The sequence below is a fragment of the Nannospalax galili genome, unplaced genomic scaffold, assembly GCF_000622305.1.
Source record: "Nannospalax galili isolate Female #2095 unplaced genomic scaffold, S.galili_v1.0 scaffold1368, whole genome shotgun sequence".
In the NCBI taxonomy this organism is placed as follows: Eukaryota; Metazoa; Chordata; class Mammalia; order Rodentia; family Spalacidae; genus Nannospalax; species Nannospalax galili.
Genome location: NW_008358007.1, coordinates 518,541 through 538,259, shown reverse-complemented (window position 1 = coordinate 538,259; position 19,719 = coordinate 518,541). Strand labels below are relative to the sequence as shown.

The following is a 19,719-nucleotide window of genomic DNA, read 5'->3' as shown; positions in this document are numbered from 1 at the left end:
CCACCCCACCATCCCCCCACCCCCGGTTCAGATGTCTATAGAGGAGGAGCTACGTAGTTCTCAAGAAACTGAGTCCACCTCACTGACATCAGAACAAACCACCTAATCAACCCATTCCTGGACCCACTGGCCATCAGGATTGGCTTAACTATGTTCATGTGACTTAAGCCAGACCAATCAGAGTGAAGGTCAGGAATTGGTAGGCGGGGCACCTATTTCCAATACGTTCTTCCTTTCCTTCTGCAAGCAATTAAAAACTTGAACTTCTGGAGGAGCAGGATGTGTGCAGCACCCGTTTATATAGGATAAAGCCCTGAGCATCCATGTTCCAATGTCCTATTTCAGTCTTAGGGCAGAGTTCATGCATCCAAAGCTTGTGTAAAGATCATGTTCTGTCAGAATCAAGATCCCCAGGTTCTCCGCGGCCCAGAACAAACGGCAGAGAGGGGGTCCTCACCCAAGGAGGCCAGGTTCTCATAGTTCTCCAGCATCACTTCTTTGTACAGATCCTTCTGAGCAGGCTCCAGCTGCTGCCACTCCTTCTGGCTGAAGTACACAGCTACATCTTTGAAGACCACCGGTTCCTAAAACACCAAAGCCCCACCCCTGTTCACACATGTGGTTTTCTCTTTCCCTTGGCCCAGAAGAAGAGGTGCAAAGAGATCGGAATTTGGCTTGTGTTCAGAATTTTACATGGTGGCAGACTACAGAGATGGCCTTGGTAGCTCTTTGCCGTGTCTGTGTGTGTGTGTGTGTGTGTGTGTGTGTGTGTGTGTGTGTTGGTTCATTTGGGCTTTGTTTTTTTGTTCTTGTATTTTAGTTTATGTGTATATGTATTTTGCAGGCCTGATGTCCTCAGAGCTGCCATAAGAAGGGGTCATATCCCCTGGAACTGGAGTTATAGGTGGTGGTTAGCCACCATGTGGGTGCTGCAAACCAAACCTGGGTCCTCTGAGAGCAGCCAGTGCTCTTGACCACTGAGTTATCTCTCCAACCTCTGTTTTTGTCTAGTTTTTTGTTATTTTTGTTTGGGGTGTGTGTGTGTGTGTGTGTGTGTGTGTGTGTGTGTGTCGTACCTTGTGTATGCAGGTGCCTGTGGAGGCCAGAAGAAAAAGAGTCTCAATGAGATCAGGTTGACTTGTGGGAGATTGTCTTAACTGAGTTAATTAAGGTGGGAAGACCCACCCTGAACATGGGCAGCACCATTCTAGGAGCTGGGTCCTGGACTGTATATGGGTAAGTGAAGGCTAGCTGAATGTTACAAAAGCAGGCAGTGTGGGTGCCTTCCTGTCTCTTTACTCTTCCCTGAGGATGTGATCCTTTACGTTCCTGCCTTGACTTGCCCACAGTAACAGACTGTAACTCGACATTATGAGCTAAATAGACCCTCACCTCAGCTGCGTTTTGTCAGGGTGTTTATCACAGTAACAGAAATGACACTGGGATAGTGTGACCATGCAGTGCCTTCCCATTCTGAACCTGGTTTGGTTAATGGCCTTGGGTTGGCTAGTGGGTTACTGGTATCTGTGACATAAGCAAAAGCTTTAAAACTAGCTTGATAATCAGGGGCTAGAGAGATGGCTCAGTAGTTCAAGAGCACCTATTGCTTTTCCATAGGACCCAAGTTCAGTTCCCAGTACTTAACTCAATTGGCTCACAACCATCTGTAACCCCAGCTCCAGGGAGAGATGATACCTTCTTCTGGCCTGTTTAGGTACTGCATACACATGTACATACACAGTATGGTGTTCACATGCCCTACTGACCCCCCCCATATACACAATTAAAACAATCATCTTTTTAAAATGCATGATAATCAACACTGTTCTTGCTGTGCCCCTGTTGGTGCTAGGTGATTAGCCTTCTTGAGTATGAAAGAGTTGCAGTCAAATCCTTCAGGATCCCAGAGAAGCTAGCTTAGATGAATTAACAACCAGATTGTCCCAGACATAGAAATGAGTCATCTAACTTCTCCCTTGTTGATGTGCATGCCTGAAGTTTTAAGGATGTTTGTTACACAGCACAGCTGTGGCAACAGCAAACTGCAGCAGGCACATTATAAATATATTAAAAATGTAAATGAATGAATGAATGAATGTTATGGATTGTTGGAAACAGCAACATTTGGAAGAAGGTCTTGCACATCAGTTGTTTGTCCATTTGGGAATCTCCCAGTTTACCTATCTGTGTGGTAGACACCAGTGATAGTTAGGAACATAGAGCCAGCCACCAGACTTCCTGGAGTTGAAGCCTAGCTTGGCTACTTACTACCTGTGTGGTCTTGGACAACTGGTTGAAGCTCTCTGTGATGATGGTTTTGTAGGATCTACAACAAGGATAACTAACCTATCTTTTGGGGTTGTTATGGAGATGAACTGGTTAAATATAGGTGAAGAAATGAGAAGTTGCAGCAGCCTCTTTCTTCTGTAAAGGAAATGGCAAACTCCCTGTCAGTGAACCTCTAACCCCATCAGACTCCCTAGGTAAATGGGGTACCTACTATCCTCACTTCCCCAGGGAAGTGTAGTACCTCAGGTTGCCAGGCTCTAGGACATCAGAGCATTATGGGTATAATCAATAGACCTCAAATAGATTGTCTTCTTCCACTGCACCCTAGGAGTCCCATATCCCTTCCCCAAAACCCCAACACACACACCCTGGAATCAGGGACAGCCTGGTGGTGGAGTCCTGCTGTGAAACCTCCCCCTTCCTTTGATATCTGTAAGAAGGGCCCCTGCCCCTAACTCTGCCTCATGGGCTTGAACTCTCCTCAGAGCCCTGACCACATTGCTGACTGCCTGTCCATGGTGTTAACAGCCCAAAAGGACAATCTGCCTCAGTTTCCCCCTTGAAACCACAACCCCCCCAACTTTTCAGGGTCCACCAATCATCACATTTGTTGAGAATGTCCCCCATAGGCTCCAAGTCTTTGAATACTTGGTCCCAGTTGGTGGCACTGTTTGGGGAAGATAATGGAATCCTCTTCATTCTATAAATTGCCTTGGTCATGGGGTTTTATCACAGCACCAGAAAAGTAACTAAAACAATATGTCAGTCAACCACAGACAGATGAAGAAGAGCAGACAGGGGATGAACAAGTAAATTCATGGTATATTTCCAGGTAGTTATAACTGCTCTACAGAAAATGAAGCAAGGGCTGAAAAGACAGCTCAGCAGTTAAGAGTGCTTGCTGCTCTTTCAGAGGCCCCCTAGTTAGATTCTCAGCACCCACATCAGGTGGCTCACAACTGCCTTGTAACGCCATCTCTACGGATCTGACTCCCTCTTCTGGCCTCTGTGGGTACTGCACACATGTGGTGTACATATCCATGCACAGACACATAATTAAAAAGAAAATAAATCTTTATAAACAGAAAAATGAAACAAACTGAAGGAAGAGAATGATGAAGTTGGTTTCATCAAATCAGAGACAGGAATTAGGAATGAGTGGTGATATCTCTACAGAAAATCAGCCCTGAGCACAGGAAGGGTCTCTTAAAGGTGCTATTATAGTGGCAGGAAGCCACTTGGGAAAACTCTGGTTGAGTGAATTGAAATCTCTAGTCTGGATGAAGACCCAACTTCGCAGTTTTGCTGGGTCAGTCACTTGGGCATAGGGTCACCCCTAGGAAGGCTGGGTTCACTTAAAGTCACAATAAATAGACAGGCAAAATACCTCATGTGTAAATGAGGTGGTGAACTTTTCCAATCCAAAATCCAGCTCTTTAGTGCAGTGCTCACAAACCCAGTCACAGACATGAGCTCTTCGAAGTTCTCTTCTTCTTTTTGTTTGGCAGGTTCTCCTTAGCTCCAACCAGCCTACATAGACCAGGCTGGCCTCCATCTCACAGATATCCGCTGGCCTCTGCCTCCTGAGTACCAGGATTAAGGGTGTGTGCCACCACATCCAGCATCTTTTCTTCTTTATCTCCCTTTCCTAACCATGCTTTCCTTAACACTCTGGGATGCCCCAACATCTTGTATTTCTTTACCTTCCCTCTAAAGCTCCATTCCCCTCCCCACCATGTTGTTTCTGGTCTGCCATGTGTCTGGTCTCCAGGCCGGCTCTAAACAGGCATGGTTTTATGGATTTTTATTTCCTTCTCTCCTCCTCAAGGCAGTTGCTGAGATTTATGTCTTGCCTGCCCTGTGGAATTTTCCTTAAATTCTACTAAAACTGTCTTAACGCTTCTGTTGGAGTCCATTCTTAAATTCTTTTATGAATGAGACTAAGAACCTAAAAGTGGCCCTGATTGTCCTCTTGTATTAGTGCAGTATCTGCAAGGCAGAACCTGACCTGGGCAGGAGGGACGGGACTATCCCCACCTTTTCCAAACCAAGCTAGCCTTTGGTCAAAGCGAGAAACACCTTACCTTGCACCATGTTGGTAGGGGTGTGGCTGACATGCTTTCGTTTTCTTCTGAGGGCTGGTTTGGTGTCTGGTTTGGATTCTTTGAGAGCTGGTTTGGAGTCTGATTGCAGTTCTTAGAGGCCCGGTTTGGTGTCTGATTGGAATTCTTTGAGAGCTGGTTTGGTGTCTGATTGTGATACTTGGAGCGGTTTCGTGTCTGATTATGGTTCCTTGAAGATGGAGCTGGTGGAGGAACAGGGAGTCATGAAGTCATTCTGGCTTTTAAGAGTTGGAAAACCCATTTGTAATAAAACTTTAGTGAGGAAAGAACTGACAAGAGCTAATGTACATGTATGAGTATGTACTGTGCTCCAGGCATGTATTTGATTTTTCAGAACAACTCTAGAAAACATAAAACAAAAGCCTGAATGGTTTACAAAGTAAGCCACCACATGTGTATGAAAAGCATACCTAGATATCTATCTCTACATAGTAATATACATCCACATACACTTTTCATATATTTGTTATGCATTATGAAAAATATATAATAATGTATATAAAACTGATGCATACACAAGTTCCTGGTCATATGAATAGAAAGATTTCTGAGACAGCATGAGTAACTGGAACACGCTTCCTCCGTGGAAAGATCTAGATAGTTGAGGACAGACAACATTACCTTTAAATGTGAAGTAGAGGGAGAGAACTGAATTCTGTAAGTTCTCTCACCTCCACATGTGTGCCATGGCAGAGAGAGAGAGAGAGAGATTGTTGAATGTCATCCAGGCTGGGGGTACAATGACAGTGGTTAGGGCAATGTATGTTTGCACAAAGGCTTATATATGACTGCTCAGAAATAGGTAAAACCTGGGAAGGAACCCACAATGAACACTTGAGAGATGGGTCCATTCATGCTGTGAAATACTATGGTCAAATGAAATTTATGAGAGGTCATTCAGATTTACGTTTCCACACTAGTCCCAATGTACCCTGCCAAACCAGGATAAAGGGGAAATTGTGCAAGATGCTAAAAAAATCAAAGTGAATGTTAAAAGAGACCAATTAAAGACAGATGAGAGAGAGAGAGAGAGAGAGAGAGAGAGAGAGAGAGAGAGAAATGTTGGATGACTTCTTTTACAATATGGACAGAATCTGGACTATGACTTTTAACCTTGCACCAAAAAGCTTCTGTTTATAATGTAAACAAGCTCACTGAGCCTTGTGCTCTTCTGACTTGGACACCTGACCTTAATCTCTCAGGACCCCACTTTGCCATCCACCCTCTAAGAGAGTGAATGAATGAGGGGGCACCTGATTATCATATCAAAACTCTGAAATAGGTGTGGTATTCTCATTGTAAAAAGTGGGACTAACTGAGAAGTCTGCTTGACAGTGTGTGTGTGTGTGTGTGTGTGTGTGTGTGTGTGTGTGTGTGATGTTTTCGACCTACAGATCAGAAGGCAAGATTCTCTGATAAGGGCGGATCCTAGCTTCCACTTCCAAAATTGCTGCCGGAAAGACTGCTTCAATAAAAATACGTATAAAAATAAAACTCTGGAGCACGGTTCCATGAGACAGCCGAAGGAACGGGGTTCTCAGAGTTTGAGTTCACTCTTGACCTTAAAACTAACACTAAGGGGCTGGAGAGATGGCTCAGAGGTTAAGAGCACTGTCTGTTCTTGCAGAGGACCCTGGTTCACTTCCCAGCACCCAGGTTGTAGCTAACAACAATCCTAACTCCAGTTCCAGGGGATCCAATGTCTTCTTCTGGCCTCTGTGGACATTGCAGGCATATAAGCAGGCAAAACACTCACACACATAAAATACAAAATAAAATCTTAAAAAGCAAGTACGCCAGCTAAGCATGGTTCCTGCCTTGGCTTCCCTCAGTGAGGGACTGTGACCCAGAAGTGTAAGCTAAACAAACCTTTACCTCCCCTAAATTGCTTTTGGTCAGTGTTTTATCACAGCATCAGAGCCAAACTAGAACAGCTCCTCCTGTTGGCTGTCATCACCACTGCCGTCTATGATCCCGCAGTCCCTTCACATAGCAGTTGCATATGATGCTGGCCAAGATATAGTTTCTAGGTCTCAATAAGGAACCTGGGAGACTGCTAGCTCTGAAGACACACCCTTATCTGTGTGGTCTAATATCTTGGGTATTCCACTCAACCTTTTCTATCCCAGGAGGATTCCAGGGGCAGAAATTTGGACGTGAAGGAGGCGCTCGAGACTAAACTTGTGCCATAATCAGGCTTACATTTTCCCAAACCTTGAGCCTCTCACCTGGATCGTGCCAGGACTCAGTCTTCCTTGATGAGGTCCTCTTTCTCTTCATGATGAGAAATTGAAGTGTTGTGTGAAATACTGTGAAGTTGACTAGGTAAGGGCCGTTGAGCCGGATGGTCTGGTTTCGAATTCTGAGCTCCGCAGCTGGGTGGTCTCAGACAGGAGACATTACCTCGTCAATGCTCCATGACCTTAACTGGAAAGCAATGTCAGCCAGGACTCTCCTAGAAGGTCAACAGGATGGTCAGTGGAGTGTCCGGCATGGTGCCATGCTTGGCAAGAGCCAGTGGCTGTGGAATCCAAAGTTGGGATGGGGTCTCACTTCTTTTTAAAAAATTTTTAACATTTTGGGGGAGTGTGCCACAGTGCACTTGTGCAGATTGGAAGACAACTTTCAGGAGTCTGTTCTCTCCTTCCACCATGTGGTTTCCAGAGATCAATTTTAGATCGCCAGGGTTGGTATCAAGTGCCTTTACCTGATAAACAATCTCACTGACCCAACAGAGTCTATGTTTAAGAAAAAGACAGGCTGGGCACCGTGGTACATGGTTTTAGTCCTGGTACTCGGGAGGCAGAGGCAGGTGGATCGCTGTGAGATTGAGATCAGTCTGGTCTACACAGTGAGTTCCAGTCCAGCTGTGACTATAGGGAGACCCTGTTTCAAAAAGACTGAAAAAATATATAAAAATAAAAGAAATTTTAAAAGTTAAAAATGGGGGAAGGACTGGAAGAGATGGCTTAATGGTTAAGAGCACTGACTGCTCTTCTGAGAACCCAGGTTCAGTTCCTAGCACCTGGCAGCTAACAGCCATCTGCAACTCCATTTCCAAGGGGACCTGACATCTTCTTCTGGTTTCTTCCGGAACTGAATGCATGGGTGCACTTACATACATGCAGGCAAAACACTGATACACATTTTAAAAATTAATTAATCAGGAAAAAAAAGAAAGAAAGGGGCTGGTAAGATGGATCAGTGAATAAAAGAACTTACCACCAAGCCTGATGACCTGAGTTTGATTCCTGTGGCCCACATCATGGGAGAGAACCAAACCAACTTTTACAAATTGTCCTCTGACCAACTCTCTCTCTCTCTCTCTCTCTCTCTCTCTCCCTCTCCTCTTTCTCTCTCTCTTTCTCTCAATAAATATAAAAGAAAGAGAGAGAGAAAGAAAGAAAGAAAGAAAGAAAGGCAGAAGCCTAGCTTAGTCCTGTAATCCCAGACATTTGGGAGGCTGAGGCAGGAGGATCAAAGAAAAAAAGTATGGAATTTGCTGATCCCAAGATGAGATCCAAAATATCTTTGGTCCCACCCTAACAACATGAAAACCAGGAAGTCATAGAGGAAAAAGGACTCATGGCTTGGGTAGAGATAAGCTTTTTGAAGGGTTTTCTGAAACCTCATAAGAAATTCCTTCTTGTCCCACACCCCCACACACACCACACACTGTACACACCTTGCACATGGGCACATATTTCTGTAATGAATTTTTATCTTTAACATCCTGACATGCTCTGACAGAATACTTTCTTACAATGAGGGGTGCTAACTCCTCCCTCAGAGCTCCAAAACCAAAGACCTTTGTACCTGAGGAGCATACATCAATTTCTCCCTTGTCTTAGTTTTTTTTACATGTCTGTCTGAGTGTGTGTGTGCACTTATGTATGCACACATGCACGTAGTACCTGAAAAGGCCAGAAGGGGGCACTGGATTCCCTTAGAGCTGGGGTTACAGGCAGTTGTCAGCTGCCCAACATGGATGCTGGGAACGGAACCTGGGTCCTCTCTTAGAGCAGGAGGCATTCTTAACCACTGAGCCATCTCTCCAACTCCAGATTTCTCCCTTCGCTACCAATAAAAGAATTTCTCTTTGCTTCAGCCTTGAACACACTCATAATTTATTATAGCACATGTATCAAATAAAAACATGCCTCTTTGGGAATTTCCTCTTTGAGATGGCTCATTATGAATATGAAAGTGTTAGGGAAAACTCTATAAATCAAATCAGCCTCTGGTGCCTGGAATACAGCCAGCACTCAGTAAAGACAGCTCTTAATAAGCATTCAAATTCCCCTGTCATTCTAACCCTGCTCTACAGTGATGTATTAAAACTCCATGTCCAAATTGCAGCTCTATTACTGGCCCTCTCCAAACCTGTGGTGGACTTTAAGCCCCAAAGTGCTAGGTAAAAAGTATCAAGAGGGTGGAAACGGACTACAGTGTTTAGACTTGGGGTTTTATGGAAATGATTCGATTGCAGTGGAGCCACATCATGAAATCCTCTTTATTTTTGTCATTTTACTTTATTTTATTAAACATTTTATTTATTTTTATTTTATGTGTATGAGTGTATTGCCTGCATGTATGTGAGTGCACCCATGTCGTGTAATGACCATGAAGGTCAGAAGAAGGCATTAGATCCCCTGGAACTGGAGTTATGAATTGTTGTTAGCTGCTGTATAGGTGCTGGGAATTGAACCCGGGTCCTCTGCAAGAGCAGCCAGTACTCTTAACCACTGAGGCATCTCTCCAGTCCCTATTTTTGCCATTTAAATTATTTTTTTATCTATTTAATTTTTTTGGGGGGTGGCCATTCGCCACAGCACATGTGTGTAGGTCAGAGAACAACTTGTTGGAGTGAGTTCTCTCCTTCCACCACGTGGGTCCCTGGGAGTTGAACTCAGGCCACCAGTTTGACAGCAAGCACCTTTACAGAGTGAGACATTTTGCTGGCCCATGCAGTCCTCTTTAGAAGGAGAAGGAGAGAGACTCACAAAGAGATACACACACACACACACACATTCCCACCATAAGACAACGCAGCTAAGAGGGACCTTGCTGGGAACCTGACCATATTTTTCAACATTCAGACTCCAGACTTGTGAGTCAAATGCTTGTTTATAGCCTGCCTACAAAACACCATCTTTCCCTTCTTTTTTGCGTGTGTGTGTGTGTGTGTGTGTGTGTGTGTGCATGTGCTGTGTGTCTGTGTGCATCTTTGCATATGTGGGGGTGCACATGTGTGTGTATGTGTATGGAACCTCAAAGTTGATGTGAGGAGTCTTCTTTGATTGTTCTCTACCTTATATAATGAGGAAGGGTCTCTCACTGAACCCAGAGCACACAGCTTTGGCTAGTCTGCTAGATAACTTACTCTGGGAATTATCCGTCTCTCATTCCCCACCCCCTCCTGACTTTTATGTGGGTTCTGGGGATCCAAATGCTAGTCTCATCCTTTGCAAGGCTGAGCCATTTCTCCAGCCCCTCCCAGTTTTTTGTCTGTGAGACAGTTTCTTGTATTTCAGGTTAGCCTTACACTTGATATAGCCAAGAATGACCTTAAATTTTTGAGCCTCCTGCCTTTGCCTCCCCAGTGCAAGGAATATGGGCATGTACCGCCCATGCCCAGTTTATGCAGTGCTGGGGATCGAACTCAGTACTTCATGCATGCTCTACCAACTCAGCTACACCCTGAGCCCAGTATTTGATTAAAATAAAGAAAAATACTAATACTCTTCATCCAGACCTTGAGCAAATAAGCCTGCTTCATCTTTCCTGAGTGCCCCTGACTCTGAAATGGGAGCATTATACAATTCCTTTTCAGGACTTCCATGAAGATGGATGGACCGATCCGTGAGCCTCTTATCCTCACACCACATGGGGAAAAGTTAACTCTGCAGCAAGGGTGGTTGTAACACGACTCTACTGTGAACTCCCCGGCCTCCCCCTAAATATTACTGGAAGTGAAGACGTACAGACTTGAGTTGGTCTGCCTGGGGGTGAAGGCAGTGTGATTCCCAGCTGACCACTCTCTCTAGCAGTGAGGCCTCAGGGATATAGTTGCCAGACAGGATAAATAAAAGTGCATGGAAAACAGTGAAGTTTCGGGTAAGCAGAATAATAATTTTCAATTATAGATATATCTCTAACTGCTATTTAAGGCATGCCTATGAAAAAATGTATGTCTATGTGTATACATGTGTGTGCATGTGTGTGCATGTGAAGGTCAGAGGGCAACCTCTGGTATCATTTTTTAGGAGCTGTCCACCTTGTTTTCTGGAACAGGACATCAGGTAGGTTGACCGGGGTCCAGGGGATGGACCCACACCCAAGAGCATTTGGGGAACACTAGACTCAAAAAGCCTTTAAAAAATAGAGGACATGAAGTTGCGGGTAGAGAGGAGGGAGTAGATCTGATGGGATGGGAGAGATAGTGTCTACATATGATCAAAATATGCTGTATGAAAAATCTCAAAGAACTGATGAAATACTATTTAGACAAAACAAAACAGTCTCTCACTAGAACCTGGAATTCACTGATTCAGCTAGGCTAGCTGGCCAAGTCCCAGGCATTCTCCTGTCTCTTCAGCACTTGGTTTATAAGTACATGCCACTATGCCTGGATTTTATGTGGGTACTAGGGATAGAACTCAGGTCCTCATGAGCTTGAACAGCAGGGATATTACTGGCTGTGTCATCTCCCCAGCACCCCAAAATACTTAAAAATATATTTAATAAGTTGTATTTAAATACACATATATGTGTGCCCCCACATAATATTTGATAATTACTAAACCATAATTTACTCTTTATCTGAAATTCAAATTTAAATGGGTATTCTGAATTTCAACCCATAATTTGAGTATTGACTGTTTATCCTTTCTACACCTTTTAAAAATATTTTATTATTTTTATTTTATGCATATGAGTGTACTGCCTGCATGTACATAAGTGCATCTGTATCATGCCATGCCCGCAGAAATCAGAAGAGAGTGTCGGATTCCCCTGGGAACTGGAGTTACAGATGGTTGTTAGCTGCCATGTGGGTCCTGGGAATCGAACCCAGGTCCCCTGCAAGAGCAGCCAGTGCTCTTAACCACTGAGCCATCTCTCCAGTCCCTCTTTCTTTACTTTTTATTCCCCAGCCCCAAATAACTATTTTAAAATATATGGAATAAGTTGTTTTTAAGTACACATGTGTGTGTGCATCCTATATAATATTTGATAATGGCTAAACAGTAATTTACTGTTTATCTGAAGCTCAAATTTATATCGGTATATGTATTTTAACTGATAAATTGAGTACTGGACAGGATGTTTAACCTTTCTATACGTTTTACTACAAAAAAAAAAAGAGAACAGAAAATGATTAGCCAGATTAGGGAGATGGCTAAGTGGGTAAAAGCTGTGCAAGGCTAATAACCTGAGTTCAGATTCCCAGAACCCATGTAAAAAGCCAGACATGGTGGCGAGTGGATGTTTTCCACTCCTCAGGTGAAGTAAAAGGTAGAGATGGACTCCCAGGAAGCTCACAGGTCAGCTAGCCCCGCGTACACAGAACTGCAGCAGACAAGAGACCCTGCCTCGAAAACAAGCTAGAAGGTGAGAACCGGCGCCCAAGATTGTCTCTGACCTCCACATGGACACCTGCAGTATGCATGTCCTCACATACAAATATGCATGAATGCACGTATACACACACACATCATACACACACAATGAAATAATTAAAAAAAATAATTGAATATGAGGATTCAGGGACTGGGGAGACAGCTCAGTGGCTAAGAGAAAGCACTCTCTGGACTCCAGTTACTACACTATCACGAGTGCAAACCCACCCATAGACACATGCATATACATGATTAAAAAGTAATAAATCTTTAAAAAACATATGAGGATTCAATGCTTCATGAATGTCAAAAAAATAAATGGTGTTGGAGACGGTATACACTTCTTAGCTACCAGTTTCAATTTCAGTGCCATTAGACCCGGAAGGTCCAGAACTCTCTTCCTCCACTTTGGCCTCGGCTTCCCAGCACCATGTCCCTGTCGTTAAGGGCTTCGGTGGGACCACGTGTACCCGTGCTCTTCCCCAGCCTTTCCTGTGCATGCAGCCTCTGGCCAAAAGCAAATGGCTGTTGAGGAAGTAGATCTGCAGGCCACAGAATTTTATGCTTCTGCCCAGCAGATATGAACCAGGTTCCCATGGCTGGTGGTTAGAGAACAGAGGCTGGATCTCAGCAGGTTCCTCAGATACACAATGTCCCCTAACATGAGGTGACACTCTTCACAGACTGCCACATAGTCTCCTATACAATCATATATATATGATCACAGACTCTCAAGAATTCAAAGGCACTGCACAAGACTGTGTCTGTCAACAGCCAACATAGGTCCAGCAGGGGCTTATGAGTCCCTACTCCTCCCGCTGAACTATTGGCAACTAATGGAGTCTGTGGGGAGAGACAGTTATTACCTTTGGTTGCGTACCAAACGGTAAGCCCACCAGTCTCCAGTGGATGGCTGCAAACTTGTGGCCACACAGAGGTCCTGGTTAAAAATCAGTGGGCCACGAAACAAAACAGACAAGAAAATGGAAAAAGGACCTATAGGGACAAGTGGGGGAGGGGTAACAAGGGGGAGGAAGAGAGGGGAGGATGGGGTTAGAATAAACAGAATGCGCTATTTACATTATGAAATTGTCAAAGAACAAATCTCATCAATAAAAAAAGAAGAATTCTCAGGCACAGCCTCTGCCTTGCAGGCCTGTGTAAAGCCCCTGAGACACCCTGCCCTGGCAGAGCTTCACACATACAAGTAGACACTGCTTCAAACTTGGAGAAAATTTTAGGCCTTGGAAATACATTTTCCAATAAAGACTGAGGACACTCCAGCACACGGACACAGATTCATCTGTACCTCACCACTCCAGGGAAACTGAGGAATTGGCCCACTGACCTATCTATAACCTCTGAGACCCCTGCAATTCTATTCAGGCGTGGTCATGCACATATACCATCTACAGATGAACACTCTAGAACTTCCAGTCACTCTCCTGACAGCCAGACCTCCCACTGGTCAACCCTAAGGCCCAACTCAGCCTCACATGGGGACCCATTCCAGTGGTCACCCCTGTCAAGTGACATTTCCTGCCCTCACCCACAACTGGGCACCAATGTGCATTCACCTTATGCACTCGGAGTCTTTTCCAAGCACCCCTCTCATCCATCTTCATACATGTCCTGGGTGGACCCCCAAATGCCTCCTGAGCTCCCCCACTGCTCCACACACAGCCGAATTCCTCTAAGGGGTCTTCCTCTAAAATCATCCCTGTGAGATGATCCCATCAGAGCGAGTGAACAACCATTCCTCTGCTTCCCAACTGACCTCTCTAGTGTCCTGGAGGCTGTGTCCTCCTGGCCCATTGGACTAACAAGTCTCAAGGACTGACTTTCTTGCTTCTAGATTCCTCCTCACAATGCCTGGCTTTGTGTCCTGATTCGAGTTCGATGTGAGTCCCCTCCTTCAAGCCAGCTCTAGTTTCCTCAGTTTCCTGTTTTCTCTCCTCCTGGTGTCTAGGGACTTGGTTGCTCCATGTTTCAGAAACTCCTCAGTCCCAGTCTGGGACCCTGTCCACCCTTCACCACTCCCTGTATTCTGCCCTGTGGCCTGAGGCCAGCAGGCACAACCCAGTAGGGCGGGCACCTCTCTCTGGTCCCTTCCAAGGCCCTGTGGCTACACTGTTCCCATTTATCCCCATAAGCATCTCAGTCCTAGTGCAGGACATTGTATCTGAACAGGGCTGTTGGACTCTTCTCCGGGCCTGGGTTGAAATCATCCAGGGCTTCACACTGGCCACAGGCCACTGGGCAGTGGTGAAATGTCTTGTCCAGTTTGACCTTGCCTTGGGTACCCACAAGATTAGCTAATAGATGTCCAAGTACCGCACAAATGTGCTAGTGACCAAACTCATCTGATCACATATACCAACTCCAATGTGAATAAACCAGCACCCTCACCTTCATATAAGCAAACAGACATGCACTCAAATGTACATTACCACCCAATCGCACAGAATCTGATGCAAACAGAGATGCAACTCTCCAAACTACACAAACCCAGATGACACAAATTTCCACAGTCTAGTTACACCCAAATCCATTCAACCACACAGATTCCCAAACACATATAAACACCCTCTGTTAGGCACACTACAAACTCACTATCCAGGGCCTATGACATGACACAGCAGGTAAAGGCACTTGCTTCCAAGTCTGAGGCCTGGAGTTTGATCTTTGGGACCCACATGGTGGAAGGAGAGAACTGGCTCCCTTAAGTTGTCCTCTGACCTCTACATGTATGTGCTGTGACACACATGTATCACACACATAAATAAATAAATGTAATTTAAAAATTCACTCAATGGCACACAATACTAGATACACAAAATCAGCCCAGCCACAGACATATCACCCAACACACAAGTACACACTTGGACAGACAGATAAAAGCTCACACAATCACATTCTACCACATTCACACAGTTGAACAGTTAAGCAAAACCACAGCCACCAACTCAGAAAACCTCACAACCGCAGATCACAAGTAGACAGAAACAGACACAGCCACAACGTCGCACACAAACTCACACCTTCACAAGAACAGTCGGTCTGCAGAACTCAAACAACCCATGCAGAGCCAGCCATAATCAAGAGTCAAGACCCATGGAACTTCAAGTTGACTCAGGGAAGAAGCGGTCAAACACATTTCGGGGTCCAGACCCTCCAAACTGGGGTCACACAACTCTCCATAAAGTGAAAAGGGTGACCTGAAGTACCGCCACACTCTTCCCTCGCAGAAGGCCCCCACCCCAGACCATTGTCCCCCAAAGTGACAAGGAGGGGACCCAGCAAACATGCAGACATCCTGGCCTCTGAGCCCTCTCCCCTGTCCTCTTCATCCCCGCGCTCGCTCTCCAGCCGCACTCACCGCCCCGCTCCGCTGCCTGTGGTCACCCGGAGTGGAATGCCGCGGGAAGACTTTCAAACCCAAGTCCCCTTAGCCAGAGGACACCGCCCACTGGACTACAAATCCCAGAAGCTCGCGCGCCACACACATCGCGGTTTCCCGCCTGTGAAGTGCCTTGGAGTTACGGGCGCCGCGCGCGGGGCTAATGGGAAATGTAGTCCTCAGCCGGACAAGCGCTCTGCAAGTGCTCTGCCTGGCTCAACTTGTAGTCCTAAGGAGCTACTGTGGTCTCCTGGTGGAAAAATCGCTTTAAGTAGTAAACTTTCTAAATTGATAGGGCCCAATGACAGGGAACGGGGAAGATTTTCAGACTGGGTAAAGACGTAATGGGAAAAAATGTTTGGTTTGCTGAGGTTTGTGGTTTGGTTAGGTTGGGTTTGGTACAGGTTTTCATTATGTAGCTCAGGCTGGCCTGGACCTCACGTTGTTCCTCCTGCTTTAGCCTCCCAAGTACTAGTATTACTGGCGTGAGTCAGCCCTGGCTTTTGGACCTATATAGATTTGCAGGAGAAAGGGAGGTGCATATCTCCCAGCAGACAGAACAGCTCTTCAACTTCTGTGAGTGGTATGCCCTCCTTGAAGATAGTGACTGAGTCTTCCACAATCCTCCCCATTATTGGATAGAGATTTCAGGGCATGGAGAATGAAGTTCAGGCAGGGGATATGTGTTGGTTATTCCCCCAGCTATGCCATTGAGTGGTATGCCCTCCTTGAAGATAGTGACTGAGTCTTCCACAATCCTCCCCGTTATTGGATAGAGATTTCAGGGCATGGAGAATGAAATTCAGGCAGGGGATATGTGTTGGTTATTCCCCCAGCTATGCCAAAAATGCCTCTAACAGTTATACCCTGTGTAAGGGGCTTGAAATTCTCCCAAAGGTAGAGAATTTCCTTATTCCGGGGCTGGAGAGACAGCTTGGAGGTTAAGAATGCTGACTGTCCTTGCAGAACACCGGGTTCACATCCCAGCACCCACATGGCAGCTAACAACTGTCAGTAACTCCAGTTCCAGGGGATCCGACAGCCTCTTCTGTCCTCCACGGGCACTGCATGACACGGGTGCACTTACCTACATGCAGGCAATACACACATACACATACAAAAAAAAAAATTTAGTATTCCAAAAGGCTTGCTTTAGCCAACAGATAGGGTGACACTAGCCAATCTGAGCCTAAACAAACCTGCTTCCTGTCAGAAGAATGATTGACATGGGTAAGAATCTCCCACCTTGGTGAGATGGCTCAGTGGGTAAAAGACACTTGCAGCCAAGCCTGATGACCTGAGTTGGATTCCAAGGATCCACAGGGTGGAAAGAGAGAATGGACTCTCTGAAGTTGTCATCTCACCTCCACACAAGTGCTGTGGCATATATACCTACACATACACAAAATAAACTATGGTTAAAAAAAAAATCTTCCACTCAAGTGAGATGATTAGTGCTGCCAACTTCACAGGAACTAGAGTCACGTGACTAGGAGATGGGCCTGTTGGCATACCTATGGGGGAGGATATCTTGATTATGTTAACTGATGTGGAAAGAGCCATTTTTAACTGTGGGAGGGACCGTTCTCCAGACAGGGGATCTCTGAACTGTAGAAAAGGGAGACAGTGGAGGCATGCACTGGCTTGTATTTATACCTATTCTCTGACAGTGAATGAGATGTGACCAGCTACTTTGAGCTCCTGCTGCCTTGACTTCCCTACCATGATTGGACAATGAGATAAAGTAAATCCTTTCTTCCTTAAAGTGGCTTTGATCAGATAATTTTATCACAACAGGAAAAGAAACAAAGGCTGAAATGCTATGCTTGAGGCCTAGGTTAGCTGATAGCCAGTCAACCCCCAAATATATGAGCAGACCCAGTCAAGAGAAGCATTGTCCTCCTAGTCAACCCTGAGCTCATCCTAAACCGAACAATATGCACTTGTTATGTGTCATTGAAGGGTTTGTTTGTTTGAGATAGAGTCTCACTATGCAGTCCTGCCTGGCCTAGAATTCTGTATGTAGACTGGCCTCAAACAGAGGTCAGCCTGCCTCTACCTCCCACATGCTAAGATTAAAGGTGAGTGTCACCACACCCCACTACAAAGGGGCTGAAGATCTAGGGTTTAAGGTTTATTTAAAATTTTTATTCATTACTTTCATTTTTTTCTGTGTCTGAGTGTATTGCCTACATGTATGTAAGTGTACCTGTATCATGCAGTGCCCACGGAGGTCAGAAGAGGTCATCAGATCCCCTGGAACTGGAGCTATGGATGATTGTTAGTTGCCATGTGGGTTTTAGCAACTGAACTGGGGTCCTCTGCAAGAGCAGTCAGTGTTCTTAACTGCCGAGCCATCTCTACAGTCTTGAGGTTTATTTTTTAACTTGTATGCATGTGTACCTGAGTGTGTGTATATAAACCATGTGCATGCAGGTGCCTGTAGAGTCCAGAAGAGGCTATTGGATCCCCTGGAATGGGAGTTATAGGTGGTTGTGAGCTATCCCATGCAATGTAATCATGACTATTGTTAACTGCTACATGTATATGTGAATGGCATATAGGGTGTGTGGTACATTCACAGATGTTGATCTAAGGCTGGTGTGCAAGGGTAACGAAATCTAAATCTAGAACAGCTTCTACTTCATTGAGGATACATCATTGCCCTTTCTGTGGTGAAAGTGACTTTAGTGTGATCAACCATTAGGCCACCAGATGTCTGACTGGAAGTAGGCAGAACGCTGGGTCTTTGCTTCGTTTTTTGCCTTTCTGGGGAGGGAGCTAGTCTGCTTGCCGATGACATGTTGTAATTATACTTTACAATGCCACACTTCAGTTAATATTAGTTGGATTCGACATTCAATAATTCTTGGAAAGCTTGTTTCTTTTGGCCAGTGAATGCATTATTTATGAGCTGTGGTTTGGGATAAATGTTTTACAAAGGCTTGTGTGTTAAAGGCATGGTCCCCAGGGTGGTGCCATTGGGAACTGACACAACCTTTGAGAAGTGGGGCCTCATACCAAGGTTTTAGGTCACTGGGGTGTGCCCTTTAAGGGGATTGTGGGACTCTGGCTGCTTACTCTCACTTTTGTTTCCTGGCTTGTGAGCAGATTGGTTCACTCGGCAACCATGCTCCCACCATAATGTATCCCCCTTGCCAGAGTCCCCTAGGGCTGGAACCATGAGCCAAAACCAAATTTTTGTTCTTTTTAAGTTAATGACCTCTAGTATTTCATCATAGTCCTGAGAAGGGCAGGCCTTTCAGTCAGACTCTAAAAGGCACTGGGGTTAATGAAGCACTAAGAAGTATATGATTCTGGTCATGTGACCCTCTCTCTTTGATATACCTAACCCTGACCCAACCCTGATAATTTGCCTAGTTAGCTATTAATTTCTTTTGATTGTGACTGGACTTTGGGAACCCATGAGCATGAATCAGCTGATGCTAGAGAGAGGTCAAATCTAGAAATGTGGTGGTAGGGAGTCAATTTCCCCTTCAAGTGAAATGTGAGCGGAGGAAGGAATTGGATGGGTCATAAGGATGGATCATGCAATGTCAATGGACACCCATTTCATTTCTTTATGACCTTCCATCAAAGTATTCTTCAGAAAACAGATCTTGAAAAAGAACTGATCCTCTTGTTGATGTCTGTTGTTGTAGAACTTCCATTCAAATTGTGATTCAATGGGACTTCATTTTAGTGTAAATAAAAGTTCTAAGACTACAAAGAGCCAGAGAAATGGCTCAGTGGTTAAGAGTACTGGCTGCTCTTTCAGAGGACAGAGGGTCAGTTCCCAGCACCCACATGGCAGCTAACAACCACCTGTAACTCCAATTCTAGGGAATCCATGCATGTATACTTACATACAAGCAGGCAAAACATTCACACACATAAAATAAAAAGATTAAAGTTTAAAGAATATGAAAAAAATTCAAGAATATTGACATGAAATTTGTGCTCTTCTATCTTAGGAGCAAGGTCCAGTCCTGGAATGTAGAGGGTGGGCAGAGGAAGTGGGAATTTTGACAATCCTCTTTGAGCTATGGAATCAAATATGCTGCAGCCACAGTTGTGTGTGGTATTTCCAGTACCAGCAATCTAGTTAGCTAATGAGCTAAAAATATCTGATCATTATGAAGCCACAAGCATGTTTAAAAATTACTTCCCGGCCAGGCATGGTGGTGCACTTTAATCCCAGCACTTGGCAGAGGCAGGTGGATCTCTGTGAATTTGAGGCCAGCCTGATCTACATAGTGAGTTCCAGGCCAGCTACAGAGAGATCCTG

General features: G+C 45.0%; 1 protein-coding gene across 1 annotated transcript in view; it reads right to left on the bottom strand.

Annotated features, from left to right (window-relative positions):
• Positions 1–19,719, bottom strand: part of LOC103752361 (zinc finger protein 723) — a 28,853-nt gene that overhangs the window by 6,181 nt on the left and 2,953 nt on the right. Inside the window, exons 2-4 of the mRNA XM_008856087.1 lie at positions 6,641–6,787; positions 4,374–4,594; positions 458–584 (exon numbers count right to left, since the gene is read on the bottom strand). Coding sequence (XP_008854309.1) covers positions 458–584; positions 4,374–4,594; positions 6,641–6,787 — 495 coding nt within the window. The remainder of the gene's footprint in view (positions 1–457; positions 585–4,373; positions 4,595–6,640; positions 6,788–19,719) is intronic.